This window comes from Erpetoichthys calabaricus, chromosome 12 (genome assembly GCF_900747795.2).
Source record: "Erpetoichthys calabaricus chromosome 12, fErpCal1.3, whole genome shotgun sequence".
Classification (NCBI taxonomy): Eukaryota; Metazoa; Chordata; class Cladistia; order Polypteriformes; family Polypteridae; genus Erpetoichthys; species Erpetoichthys calabaricus.
In genome coordinates this window covers 90,364,293-90,380,010 of record NC_041405.2, presented here as the reverse complement: position 1 = coordinate 90,380,010, position 15,718 = coordinate 90,364,293, and the positions used below count along the sequence as shown (strand labels likewise).

General features: G+C 36.1%; 1 protein-coding gene across 1 annotated transcript in view; it reads right to left on the bottom strand.

Moving 5' to 3' along the window:
• si:rp71-46j2.7 (uncharacterized) overlaps nt 1–15,718 on the bottom strand; it is a 55,706-nt gene that overhangs the window by 13,858 nt on the left and 26,130 nt on the right. Inside the window, exons 8-14 of the mRNA XM_028815851.2 lie at nt 15,050–15,148; nt 8,563–8,661; nt 5,789–5,911; nt 5,377–5,481; nt 4,412–4,567; nt 3,736–4,003; nt 3,308–3,347 (exon numbers count right to left, since the gene is read on the bottom strand). Of these exons, the coding sequence (XP_028671684.2) occupies nt 3,308–3,347; nt 3,736–4,003; nt 4,412–4,567; nt 5,377–5,481; nt 5,789–5,911; nt 8,563–8,661; nt 15,050–15,148 (890 nt within the window). The remainder of the gene's footprint in view (nt 1–3,307; nt 3,348–3,735; nt 4,004–4,411; nt 4,568–5,376; nt 5,482–5,788; nt 5,912–8,562; nt 8,662–15,049; nt 15,149–15,718) is intronic.

Here is a 15,718-nt window from a genome sequence, read left to right as displayed (position 1 = left end):
TTTTATGGCTTTTTTCGTGGCAATACTGCACTGTAGAGAGACCAGGAACCAACTGTATTGGAACACGTGGCTTGGGATGGTGAAAGTAGCCAATAGAATTTGAAACTGCAACTCCCAGTAGTCCCTGCAGTGGCTCTGATTGGTCTTCTGCTGAGGGTACTGGGGCTGTTGTGGTCAAAGGATGTCAGCGCGGTTTTTAAAAAGGGGGCCAGTGACCAAAAGCAAAAAAAAAATTTTTGTAATTTGTGTTACAAGTTCCTGTCTGCCTGCCTTCTGATGGGTTACCTGTACTTATTCATTTTGTCCTGGATCGTTTCGTGCATCTGGATTGTCTGCCGTCTGCCTGTGTACATGAGGACTGTAAGTGGATTCATGGCTATCCTGCAAAGAAAGGAGCGCTCCTGAACCCGTCCACCCGTCTTCACCATTTCAGGAACTAGCAGTAGGACTATCTTTACATTCCCATTCAACGTGCAGATCTCTGGACTTTCTATTTTCATCATTATATTTCATCTGTTGCCGTTTTCAATGAACGTTTTTCATGATTTACTCTGTGTGTTTTGTTTGTGCTTTGTTGTATTTAATGTGTAATCGCCTTAAGGAGAACAGGGGTGGTATCGTTGTTTTCATTTATTTCTTTTGTTTTCATTACATTCTTTATTTGCTGTTTGATCACTGGTTTGCTTTGTTTTTGTCTCTGTTTGTGAGTGTGTGCGGGTCCGGCCAAGGCTGGGTGCGTCCCTGGAATCTCCACCATAAAAATAAATAAATCACCGTCGATGACGGTGTGAATCTTAGCATAACTGGACCGCTAGAGCGTTATTCATTTCTCCTTGCTGCTGATTGACTGTGATGCATCCCCAGCTGAGTGTTCTTCAAAAAAACCCTCTTAAAAAACCACTGATAGACTACCTTCACATTGCTCCCTTACTTGCTGGGCTTACTTGCGGCTGCTGTGTCGCATGATATGCTTATCGTGCGACGCTACGCATACTTAAAAGCCTGAACAGCACATGTCCTTTTTGGCTGATTGCTTTGTTTCTCTCTCCTTCCCCCAGACATCCTTTGCTCCTGTTGCGGGTCCCACTCCCATTGTGCTCCCCTATGTTTGCTTATTTTTTTAATTGATAACTAACTGCATACTGAGCTCATTTTACTTCTGAAAGAGACATGTTTGTTTGAAGTGTTTGAATAAAGTTCCTGTCTCTACAATCTCCTGTGTTTCTGTGCAATTCTGTGACCCAAGCGAGTGCCTGCAGCACTGCAGCCTGACTGTCTCTGGGATTGAGCCGTTGCACTATAGCCTGCCAGCATCAGTGCTTACCTCTGTGTGGTTGCGTGCAGCCAGTTCAAGCGCAGTTGGCTCGTTGATTTCATCCATGGCGTCAGTTACACCTTGTACATATTGTTCCAGTAGTTTTTTAAAATAGTTTTTACAGTTCATTAGCAGTGTGTAAAATGATCAGTGTTGCAGTAGTTGTGATGCTCTTTGCATGAAAAAAGTGTTCCATTAAAATGTAACTTTTTCTTTGTGAATTGTGATGTTTACTTAAAGTGCAGCAAAAAAGTATTTGGCGTCCAGGGATGCATTAACCTCCAAGTATGTGGCAGTTTAAGAGTTAAAGCCCCAAGATGCCGCCGAAAGGCCCTGCACCTTCTAAGGCTTCTGGCAATGAAAACCCGCTTGCATGAATTATAGTACATATAACGGTAACATCAGTATTTTATATTCTAGCACTACGGGAGACATAGCAGCACAGTACTGTGCAGTATACAGGTGCTCTAGGAACGTAACCCCCGCGAATTTTGGGGGTGTACTGTATATCCATTCAATACATCCTTTTTGTTGTCCTTTATTCCTTCTCTTGTTTTGCATTAATATAAACTCTGTAATGTCATTGTTATACATATGAGCAATTTCAAAAACACTTTTTTTGTGATATCTTTAAATGTTTAAATTTGTTTTGTCATAATTTTAACTGAAAATTTGCTCTCTTTAATATATCCAAAAACTGACAACTGATGATAAGAACATTAGACCCCAGGGCCAACAACAGAAAATGGCAAAGGACAGTGGCTATGTCAGTTCTATGCACATGTACCCTTATTAGTAAATACCGGTACTAGATTAAATTGCTAGAACATTAAAAGAAACAAAAAAAAAGAATTCTTATCCATCTGACACATAAATTCTTGTTTTATTCAGTGAAGATTTAGCGTAACTAGTTTGTAATTTCTAGAATGATGCTAAAAAAATAAACTTGGAAATAGGAACTAACTAGGAGTAACAGTCCAATAGAAAGAAGTTGTTTGGGAGAAGACCTGCAGCCAAAAGGAGCCCCTAGGACTGAACTTGAAAACCACTGTTATGGAGGTCCCAGTGCCATAAAAGCTACTGGTGATGCAGATGTCCCCCTGCCTCTCTGACACTCCTGCAACTGCTTTGTTCCCCTCCCTCTCCCTAGTTCTGCTCTGCTCTGCTCTGTTGCAGATGCTACTCTTGGCCTTACAAAAATGACTGTGTGAGGGTCTAAAATGGACAAAGTGAGGTTTTAGTCTGAACTAAATGCCTAAATGCCTAGTGTTTAAAAGTAGACATCCTTGAAAAGTAAAAAAACTGTTTAGTTACATAATAGAAAATAAAATCAAAGAGAAATCTTCAGATTATGACGTCTTATTAACACCAGACGCTGACTAATAAATTATTTGCTGTATCTACTGTGTGTGTATGCGAAAGATCAAATTTCATTGTACTAACCACTTCTACAAGCTAAATCTGCTGCAGTTCTTTATACATAAATCACTAATTTGTTTTTTTAATTTAAAAAAATGTTTTCTCCTCTCATTTCCTCTCCTCTCGCACACTTTTCTTATTTGTATCAGTGCAAGGTAGCTGATGATCACATAATTGAACAGGTGCATTGTATCGTGGACTGGTCAGGTCGTTCTCTCTCTCTCTGTCTCACTTGTGCACTTGTCCCAGTTATTCCTGTTATTGCCATTATTCCTAATAGCCTGTCCAACTCTGCAGGTAATGTAAGGTATATCTGTAAAGTAATGATCGTTTTTATTGTCCTAATTGTGTTAGGATTTACCTTGCTCCTCAATAACTCAAGTAAAGTTTGCAGTAATATATACATTTTAAGAAATTAAGAGCTAGTTATTGGAGGAATTCTGAAGATCTGTGCTTTAGGAACAAAGCAAAAAGTGATACACACTGCCTTAGCGTAACTCAATAGATCTATAGATAATAGATGTTCTACAACATAAAAGTAGAGACATTATAAATACAAATGTTCAAACTTACTTCTCCGCAACAAACAGAATTATACAGGCCAGTTTTGAATCTGCAATAAAAGATAAAAAAACAAAACAGCATTAAATGTGAATTTAAAATTTCTTTTCTCTGTTTAATTATATATCTTAGAAGTTGCAATTCACTGTATTATTATTTATTTACCAACCTGTTATCAAGTACATGCATGCAGAAAATATGAAAAAGATGCACAGTGAAGTATGTGTAAAATACATTTTATGATTTCATTATGGTTTTAATATTTTTGAATTAATGGGAGAGAAGAAAAAAACTAAATGAATGTACTGTGTTTTAAAATCACCATGTCAATGGAAATGAATATTTCACAGTCTAGGTGTACGTAAATGCTATATGTAATTTTAAAATTTGTACACCCTCTGTCCAAAATCAAGTCTATTCATTTTATATATCTAACTTACCACATATTTGTTTGACAAGGTCAAGTACTGCACTGAATGCTTCCTTTTCCAAGGGTCTTTCTTTATCAACATAATGCTGTTTTTTTCTTAGTTTTGCTTTTCTAGGAGACGACTCTTTTAAACATAACCTTTTGGATTGTACACAATAAGCTGACATCATTGGTCTAAACTGCAGCCGGTTCTCTTCAAAACAAGGCACAGCATCCGTTTCCAGGTCATTCTCTTGACTGAATTCATCCTCAGAATTGCAATTTAGTGAGCTGTTGCTCTAAAAAATAAGATTTTAAGTTAATTAAATAAGACAAAATAACATTTTCAAATCCATATCCAATTTAGTATGTTGAGGCGGCTGTTTAGCAGTGTATACACCAGTCCCAGACAGGTGACTAGGCCCTCACAGGGGCCACATTATACAACATTTTTGGTAAAAAGATAGAAATTACATAGTTCATGTGATAAGAAAATACTTCTGAAACACCATCAAGTTAAAAAGCACAAACGTCTGTGACATTCTATATATTTTATTTTACTTTAATGTTTTAAATTTTAGTTTGGATACACTGCATGTATAAGACTTTCAATCTTGTAAGTGTGATCTGTCTTATTCAATGGCACGTAGTTTAAAGAACATTCAAGAAAACAACATGGCTTCTTGTTCTTGAAGAAGAAAAATTACCTGTATTTCATCTTCATTTTCATCTTCAGTGTCTTCACTTGCGAAGTCATTGTTGAAAAACAAGTCACCTAAAATGTTGTTCATCTCCACTCTTTCCTCTTCAGAAAATAGAAACTCAAATATCTCATTTCTGTATTGTTCTTGTTCATTCAAATTCTAAAAACAAACATGTTTTTCATATTGCAATCTTTCCACCTGGCCAACTGTTTGTCATGCTCATAAATCATGTCTTGAAAATCCTTTGTTATGACATTAACAATACATACATACTATACATACAGTATATTCTCAAACCCTCTCAATCCAGTTCATCGTTGATTGGGACCAGAAGCTCCCTCGGTAACATGGGAGCAAGGCAGAAAAGAACCCCATAGAGGTTGTCAGTTTATTACAGGGCGCACACTTGTGCACATCCCTACACTCATAACAAGTGAAAAACATTAGAGCTACAAGTTAGCCTCTCCTGAGTCTTCTCTCAGAGAAACCTAACCTGATATCAGGGAAACTGGACTACCCTGAGGAAAACATGTGTAGACATGGAGAATGTGCAAACACCACCTGTACAAAGAAGGGCACAGGATAATCAATGCCTCACAACATTAAAAATACACATGCAAATATATCTGAAGGCAAGCAATTACATAACATTCACAGTTAATCTAAATAAGGGTCGAAAAAGGCTGTATCCTCTCCTGACAGCATTGGGCAGGAACATCCTCTGAATCAGGTCTATTACAGATCACACATACATTTCCACACTTACTTCGGGCCTATTTAGAGATGCCAATTGACCTAAACGTGGGAGGAAACTGTTGAAGACACTGGAAGCATCAGCAACTATTCTCCCCCAACAATTGTTTGGGGTAATTTTTGTTTATATTCCATAATGTCTGTTATCTTAACCAATGAAACTCTGACAGATAATATGTTAAAAAAGTCATGTAAGCTCTTGTTACTTTTCATACCGATAAGAATGTATTAAGCACTGCTTTTGCTTCTTCTAGTAACTCATTATCAGGTAGGTTCCTTTGGATCGTGCAAAGATCATAATTGAATATTGGAACAGAAACCTAGAAGAAAACATAAATAAACACACATTCATACCTGAAACAATGTGTTATTTTAATAAATGAAAGAGAAAACGGCACAAGCTCACATGTAAATGTTCTGTGAATAAGTATTTCATTGACTTTTACAAAATATTCATTTTCTAGAATATGTATAGTAAATGAAAAAAATCACAGGTGTGTTCAGGAAGCACAGAGTAACTCGTGTTTCCTTGAATATTTGGTACAAGATTAGCGGAGTCTGGAATGGCATCAGGATCTAATGTGATCCAAATTAAACTCTTTTGACAATACTGTATTTAAAATATACCTGGTTAGTACTTCTCTGAAGATTTTCTAGATCCTTCAGTGACTTTTTCAGATCCAAGTAAGTAATGCCATCTCTTTTTTGGAGGCGAAGTGTGCAAAAGACCTCTTTATGTTCCAAAGACACCTGAAAAAGTGTCATGTACAGATAAATTATTTACATAAATAACAACTTAATGAATATCTTCTCCAAAAAGCTGAGAGACAATTGAAATGGCAGGCATCCAGGCTGTTCCTGGGCTGTGCTTCTCTTAATAAAACATAGAAGTAGTTCTGGAGTTATGCCTGGGCTTATTTTTAAAGGAGCCAAATCCTAACAAACACAACCTGATCATATATTTCACATAAACAAGCAGGAGAGCCCCTGACCTCAAACCCTAAGTGTCCTTGTTTCAACACCTTGAAAAGAACAACAACATAAGAGCAGAGGAAGGTGCAGAGACCCTCCAGAGCGACATGCTACTTTAGATCCTTCAATGTTAACAAGATATGGTGGGTCTATGACAGGGATAGTGATGGAATTTCTCTATTTTGACCAATTTTTATTGTATACGTGATTAATTTTATCTCTTTGCACCTTGGTTATGTGATTCTGTTATTTCATTACATGTTTCCAAATTTGTAGTTCCTATATTTGGAGATGTAGTACTAGTAGGTATGAGAGGGTGAAGAGCCAAAATTACATGAATGCACACAGGAATATAATGCTTCCCCCTTGACCCATCTGTTCCAAATGTTGCAAAGCACAGAGGTGTATTGCAAGATAAAAGCCAAGCAATTAATACAGTGTTTTGTTTTTAAATTAATATGATAAATGTGCTTATTCCACTACAATTTTCCTTAGGTTTCAATAATCCTCAAACCTGAAACCAAGTAAAGTAACTCCTTCATACCTTAAATGCAGCATGATATTTTCAAATTTCCCTAGTGAAGCACAAATTAAAGTATGGCATTTGCTTTATTTGCAGTGTAGTTCATTTTTTACATCAAACTAGACACTTTACAAACCCACTTATTTATTTAATTACAAGTTTGTAAAAAGGCATAGCTAGAGCCTACCTCAGAAGCTTTAATAAAAGAGCTTTGGTGGATGCCAGACCACTATATAACACACAAACACATAAAAGCACTCAAATCAAACCAAACCAATTTATAAATCCGTATTAACATGTACATTTGATTTGAATGCTAAAAGAGATGTTAATACATACATCACCACAGATACTCCTGTGAATATCCATACAGGTCTAATTTATAGTTGACAATTAGACTAACTAAGCAATCTTAGCAATCTTGCGGGGCTCAGAAACCAGAATACTAGCATATACAGTAATTTATTAGGGTACAGGGAGAATGAGAAAATGCCATTGACAGTTCCATGAACCAAAAATCTAATCTAGATCCCAGGACCTGTAAAGCAACTTAACTAATTACCTCTGTGCTATCAGTACATTATACACAAACATTAAACAAAATGTTAAATTGAGGCTAACACAAGAGGAGGGTTTGGCTAAGACTGTTGGCTACAATTTATTTAGTTTTGTTTTGTTTCAATAAATTAGAAGTGTGACCACTTTCTATTTTAATCAAACCAAAACATTCTTTAGACTGCATCCTGAGACGTTCTCTCAATTCATGACAGGGACAAGTTAAATTACAGTGTAATGTTGTGGCTAGTCAAGAGTTTGGATTGGAAGTGAGACAGATGCTAGCATTGGCTCCCACGTCATCCTTGGATGTACTATCAGTAGCATATAATGCAGCAGGTGACACGTGATCTCATGGTCTTCAATTTTTATATCACCAAGGGGAGAACTCTGATTTGTTAATACAAGACAGTAATCTATGTCTCTGTGGCAAATTTAAAGTAAAAGAAAGGAAAAGAACAAACTAATGTTTGAAAGAAAAGAGTAATTAAACAGAAAATGTGTTTATTGTACTAATCAAAAAGGATGGCAGTGATATCTTGGGTTTCCATCTGGTTCTACTTTTGTTAACACAACTAAGTATGGATTTTTGTTATTGTCTAGCTTAACCCTTACCACGCAATCATTAATTAGAAACCTAGTGACGAAAGAGGAAATTTCTTATTATACTGTTTTTTTAGATCATTGCAGTGATTATAGAGGGCTCTGTGGCTAAGGATCTGCACTGGCAATCGAAAGGTTGCTGGTTCGAATCCCGTAAATGCCAATTGGGACTCTGCTCTTTTGGGCCCTTGAGCAAGGCCCTTAACCTGCAATTGCTGAACGCTTTGAGTAGTGAGAAAAGCGCTATATAAATGCAAAGAATTAATTAATTAAAGGGTTAGGTGTTTATTATTAGCGGTAATTCTGGTTCCCTAAGTTGGCTATACTTTTCTTAAAACCAAACTAATTGACAGGCCATGTCAGTGTGCGGGTTTAGTTCCTGTATGCTTGTGATACTCAATGAAATAGTAAGGGATCTCAGTGTATTTTTCTATACAGCCAAGAAAATAAGCAAAAAATAAACATTCACTATCAAGATAAGAGCAGTGCGGAAAAATGCACACATTAAGTGTAATCAGATTGCATGCCTTTTGTGTTGTTAAAAACATACTAATTAGTCAAAATAATTTAATTACAGCATATAGCAGAGTGAGCACTTCATTTTCACAAAAGAAAAATGTGTCCTTTCTAGAATAAAATATTGATGGCAATTTAAATATAAAAAGCACTAAAGCTTCTAACGTGAATTAACTGTAAGAAATTCCTTTGATTTTTAAAAGCATTGTTATTAGAAAAACATGTTCTTCACCTCAGTAACCGTCATCGTCCAACTTTCCTCTTGCCAGACAGAATGAATAAAATCAAGACTATCAGCAGATTTCACACTATTACAATCGATGTCACCATCCTGGAGAAGAAAATAAAAAGAAGTGAGTAAAATATTTTAACAAAGACAATGTGATATTAAATCAGAAAAAGAGTCATATTTTGTATAAATGTCATAGTAAACAAGTAGACAAACTTTGGCCAGTGAAAGCTTTCAAACTAGCCAGTGATCAATTTCCAAACGTAAATACCTAATTATTTGTCAAAGGTTCCAGGGTTTTTTAAATGTATTGACAGTGGTAAAGCACTTTTGAAGTTACAATGGCACACAGCTACAATTTATGTGTTCTTTTCGTTAAGTTGCAGCGACATGACACATTGAGGTTTCAGGCACCTTTAGATATCAAGACAAATTTAATTCTCTTATCTGAAAATGTCCTTTACATTTGCAAATCACCTTTGTTTAAAAAGTTCCTACAGTAGGCCCAAACCTTAAAATAACAGAGCTAAATCAAAACAAATATTTATTTTCATATGATGAACATACAATACATTACTGTATGTCAAGACCTGCATGTGTCTAAGTGCATTTGTGTATTGTTTTGAAATTTTTGGAAGCATTTTGGCATTCATTTATAACATTAGACTTTCAGAAGCCAAAGAATATAATAATATTACTAATACCCTGTAAGATAGTGCACTTATCCTTTCCTAGATTCATATTCTCTCTGTCATTCCCTTCCACCTTTAAATATTAAGAGAAAACAACAGACAACAAAATGACAGTTGAACAAGAAGAGTTGTGTACAAGCAGTTACTGCATATCATGTTCAGAAATCTTTAGGGGAAGTGGATACATTTTTTCAAGAATGCTGTTCTGCATGAGCATCTTTCACCCCAGTGGAACCTGACCTGAGAGAGAGAGAATTTAATTTCTCCTCAGGGGGGAAATAGGGCCTTTTACAGAAGCTTTTTAAATAAATACATACATAAATGGTAAATAAATAAATAATAATAATTCTTTATATTTATATAGCGTTTTTCTCGCTACCAAAAGCTTTACATAGTGAGTGGGAAGCCACCACAAATGTTTAATACGTGAGCTATTAGGTGGCAAAGTGGTGACAGAGAGATAGTCAATTAAAGACACGGGATGGCTAGTGGCCAGAATGACTAAGCCATGGAGAGCAATATAGCCTTTACATCGGGATACACACTGCACTTTACAAAAGATGCTTGGGGATCTTTTATGGCCATAGAGAGTCAGAACCTCAGTTTTACATCTCATCCAAAGGACGTCACCATTATTACAGTACGGTGCCCCTCTCACTGCATTGGGGCATTGAGATCCACAATCAGACCCCAGGGTAAACACCCTTGCTGGCCTCACCAACACCTCTTTCAGTAGCATCCCAAGATTTTCCTAGGTGCTCTCCCATCCAAGTACTGGCCAGGCCTGAACATACTTAGTTTCAAGTGGATGACCTGTTCTGAAGTGCATGTGAAATTGCACACAATGGTCTGAACATGCAACAGAATGACTAAAAAGCAAGAAAACTAAAATATAAAAAAAAACTTCTGACTTGGTGGTCACAGTCACAGTAAGGCATTATGCTGATTATATGAAGGAGCCCCAGTAGCATTTCTTGACACATTTCTGCTGAATAATTCATTGGCTGAAAGTACTAAGTGACAGTGTGTCAGAGAGAGGATGTGCAGCATTGTTCATAATGGCATTCAGTATTGTTTTAATTCTCTCCTTTGCTACTACCTACAGGGGTCCCGAGTACGTCCTATAACTGAGCTTGCCTTCTTGCTTACCTTGTTGCTTCGGCAGGCCTCTCTTGAAGTGATGTTACCTGCCCAGCACAGCACAGCATAGAAAATTGCACTGGCCATCACAGACTTATAGAAGATGTGAAGGATGTCATTTCCCACATTAAAGGAACACAGTCTCCGAAGGAAAAAGAGCCTGCTCTGCCCTTTCTTATATGGCTCCTCTGTGTTCCAAGACTAGTCCAATCTGTCATTAATGTGGATCCCCAAGTACTTGTAGGAGTGGACCATTTCTACATCCACTCCTTGAATAGTGACTAATTATGAGACTAATTATTATCTGGTCCTGATGATTTGTTTGTCTATTTAATCTGAGCAGTACATCTCCCTCTACAACTTCCAAATCATACAGTTCCTCCTTAGTATTCCTGTTTATCTCTGGGAGGTTATCTGCTTCCTCACTTGAAGACATCAAAAAAATGCAAGTTTAGAGCATCTGCTATTTCCCCATCTGTACAGTGTACTTTAATTCCCCTGTACTATTCCTGATACACTTCACTTCCCCATTGACTGTTTTTGTCTACTAAATTAGTAAAAGAATTTCTTCGTTTCAGTATTTCTTTCTAACTGCCGTTTAGCATCCCTAATATCTTTCTTGATGGTTGTCCTCATGTTCTCATACTGTATATATATATATATATATATATATATATATATATATATATATATATATATATATAGTTTTATACACCTTATACAGCTGTTTTCTTTTTATTTACATTCTTTTTACCTCCTTACCCATTGCAGAATATTTTTTTAATTTTACACTGATTCCAATTGTTATATGTACCTGTCCTGCATTATGTGTAAAACATTTTTTAATCTGTTCCACATTTCCTTGATTGCCCCCAAATTTAAAAACTTATCCCAGTTTACCCCTTCTGGACTTAGCCACATCTATTCAAAATTTGCCCTACCATAGTTAAAGTTAACAATTTTAGCCTTTCCATCTGTGCTCTTTCAGCACACTAAGAATTGTAATATATTATGGTCACATGACTCTAGTGGTTCAGTCACCTCTACAACCTCAGTTCTGTCCTTGTTATTATAAAGCACTAAATCTATACAGGCTTTTCCCCACATTGGTGCCTTAACATACTATGTTAAAAACAGTTGCTAATTACAAATATTACATTTTATTTATATAGTGCCTTTCTCCTGCTCTTGTGCTGCAGTATTTGCAACCTTAGCCCAGTTAATATTCAGGCAGTTATTGTCCCCCATGACTATAATATTCCCCTGTAAACTTGCCTTTTTAATATTATTAAAAAATACATATTGAAATTACTGTCTGCATTGAGGTGTCTATAGCACACTCTTAAAATAAGGCCTCTTTCCATAATGCTTTCCAGATGAATCCAGATGTCCTAACTAAGATGTGGCTCATCCGACTGAAGAAACTTGCATTTAAATTCTGCATTATATAAATGGCAATCCTCCTTTACTGTTCTGTCTGTCCTTCCTAAAAATGTGAACCCATCTATGTTATACTTATCCCCATCTTTGTTATTTAGCCAGGTTTCTTTTATTGCTAATATATCATAATTATCCTCAGCTACATAGATTTCCAACTCACTTGTTTTATTTTTGATACTTATAGCATTAAGGCAAGCTATTTTAATGTGTTACTTATTGTACTTTTGTGCTTAAACTGTGTGTTAAAATTTATGTTACTATCACTCTTCCATTATCACAATCTCTCTCTTTCTGGTTACTGGTTTTGAGGTGGCCCACTGGGGTTCCTCATGCCTGCCCACCATCTTAAATTCTTCAGAGACACTGCCCAGCTCCACAAGGACCCTTCAACAGATTGATGTCACCAGACAATGTGCTTTGCCTTACACCTTGAGGCTGTGATTCACCGATCTCCACCTGTCTGATTTGGAGTCTCCTCCCTCGCCACCTCAAGAGTGCACACTATCTCTCTAAAAGACACCTAGGCCAGGTCCACCAACTTTCTGCTACAATGCAGGTCAGCCTGCTCCTCCAGTTCAGCGACTCTTAGCTCGAGGTGCTGGATCAGCTGGCATCTCCTGCAGACATAGCCTTCAAGGTGGACTGACTCCTCCAAAATAACCTGCATTGTACTGGCCTCATTTTAAAAATTGTCTTTGGATTACTAAACTGCTCAACTCTTTTTATTTAATTTAAATTAAGTAACGTGAATAATTAAAGTAATAAATAATCCTTCATATTAATGAACGCTTATGCTATTGCCCTCTTTAATTACGCTAGCTTTCTTACCCATTAAGCACTGTTCTAAGAAGTAAAAGAGCAAGTACAAGTAACAAGTAACTTTCCAAACATTTCCCCAAACATTCAACTACTTTTCATCTTGTACAGAAGAAAAAAAAATTTTAAATCTTCAATGATGGGGGAAAAAAGCTTAAACAATTACTCTGTTGCAGTCTCCAATCTTGAATTTCTGTTTGGTTCTCATTTTGTTAACACTCCTTGATTTAAATTTCAATTTGTGGCTTGTTATATCATAGGTATGATTTTGTTGATTGTCTAACTTAACCTTCACCATTTTTTCTAGTGACCAAAATAGGAAGTATCTTATTTTACTGGTCTTCTAAATAAGTGGTTCTCAACCTTTATTTTCTCAAGGTCATTCAGTATACCATGAGAATATGTAAAGCCCCCCTACATGATATTCACCCTCTTGTACTTTTGCTGCAGTCTTGACAAAGCTACTTGTTTTTAAACTTCCATTTATTTACAAAAATATATTCTGCAAGTGCTGTTACACTGCTTGTATTTTTTTAAACATATAACAAAATTAATAAGCCATTAAAGAATAGCCTGTGTTTTTTAGTTAAATGTATTTTTTACTATTGCCTGAATTTCATAATCACAACATATGACATAATGACATTCTTAGTGATAAAAACATAACCAGCAATAGATTAAATATAGAATTTGTCAATGCAGATATTTTGATAATAAAAAAAGCTTCTCACTATTCAATTGGTTCATTAAGCTTAAAATTATTACATAGTTCAGCCAATAAAACCTAAAATGTACTTTTAAAATGCAGAAATAATCGTGGTAGACATTTTTTCATATTGTAATTACAGACGCTACTTTGTTATCCTGTAGACTGGCATATTTCAATCAGAGATTTAACACAAGTAGAAATACAAGTGCATTTTCTTTCCACATGCAATAGGCTGGTGGAAAAGATGAAGCATTGTGTTGGGTGGTGTTAGCAGTCAGGTAAGCTGCACAAGGGTGGTCACCTGTGAAGCTTTAAAAATCAAGCGCTGTGGCTGCAACAGCTTGTGAGTCTGTCATGAGTTCATCAGACATTTGCCATCAAATTAAATACTGTGTTGTGCAGATAAACAAGCGTGATCATTAAATCCAGAATTGCTGTGTGTATGTGGGGAGTCCATCTGATCCCTACTTTGAATGGAGACTCATTTTAAAGGCAGGTATAAAGGCAATCCAGCTAAACTACTGTATATACAGATGCAATCTATATATTGTAGCAGCCTTTGTCTTGGGTAGAGGAAAGGGAGTCATGCCAAGTCATTGAATGTAGTCAACCAAGAAAATAACAGTTAATTAGGGTGTGAGGTTCAAAACAGGAGAGATACAAGAATGGTGCAGGAAAAAACAGGTTAAAAGAAATAACATTGTGAACTCTGCACACTGTTCTGGCTGTTGGGGGCTCTTTAACTGAGTGTTGCTGGCATTTAGCTGATTAAAGCCAGCTGCTATTGCTGGCTTTTCTCAGACACACCTTGTACTCCTCTTCTTCGCCCTCTGCCTTAACAGTAGCTGGTGAAGCAACACTCACCATCAACCTCTATATAACACACTTGGTCGCTACTGTCTTCCTTCTGATCTTACATCCTTTTCTGCTTTCACTCCACAGTTCACTTGTTCGTCACACTTGATTCCCTTTTTTTCTGTCAATCTACCCCTTTGGTTAATGTCAATCTTTGTGCACTCCAATCATTGCTCCTGCTGGCAGTATTTATTTTTATATACAATATTTTACCTTTATAGCTAGCAAGCATCGACCATGCACACTGCGCATGTGGTAGTGTAGCTGAGGTGCTACAATAAGAAACACACATTACAAGGGGGTCTTTGAGAAAACTAACAGTCATTGTACACATTGTAAAATGTTTGGGATATTTGATGAAGTTTTGTGCTTTTCTTAAGATACCCTTTCCCTATTCTTCCAGTTTCATAGACCATGTCACTGTTTGGCTTTACTTCATTTATGCTTGTGATACACATATACACCAATGAAGCAGTAAGGGGTCCCATTCTTCGATATGGCCTAAAATTAACAAATTAGTCTTATAACGTCTCCAGTTTTAATGTCTGTTGAAGCTAATACTTAACGGCAGTGAGGAAAAAGAATGAAATTAAATGTAATCAGAGTGAACGGATGCATGTTTTAGGTGCTGTTTAAAGTATGCCAATTAGTCAAAATAATTTAATTATACAAGGGACAACGAACACTATATATTCACAAAAGAGAAAAGTATTCTTTAAGAATAAAATACTGACAGCATTTTAAATATAAAAGGCATTAAAGCTCCTGAACTACGTATTTGTAAGAAAATTCTTTGATTTTTTTAAAGCATTGTTATTAGTAAAAACATGTTCTTCACCTCAGTAAAAGACATATTCAAATGTTCCATATTACAGCTACGGAAATGATAATTGGGATTATCAGTAGATTCCATGCCATCACACACGATGTCAGCATCCTGGAGGAGAAAACAAATAGAAATAAGTAACACATTTAAACAAAGACAGAATAATATTAAGTGTTATATTTTTGTATCTTAGTAAAGCAGTAGACCAACCAGGCTATTGAAAACTTTCAAACAAGCTTATGCTGAAATTCCAGAAGCAAATGCCTAATTATTTGTTTTTAAATAATGTGAGGTAGTAAAGCATGCCTGAAGCTGAGGTAGTATACAGCCACAATCTGTAATTTCTTTTAATTAAGTCACTGCAACATGACACATTGAGGTTTTAGGCACCTGTACATATCAAGACAAATTTCACTTTCTTGTCTGAAAATATCCTTCACATTTTCAAATTGCCTTTGTTTAAAAAGTACAAATTGTAGGCCCAAATCTTAAAAGGGCTAAATCAAAACAAATATTGTTTTTACGCATGATGAACATTCAATACACATGCTGTATGTCAGGAACTGGAGATGTGTGGATGTGTTTGTGTGCTTTGTTTTGATTATTTTGGGAAGCATTTTAGTATTTGTTTATAATTTCTTTAGACTCTCAGACGTCATACAATACAATAACACTACTGAT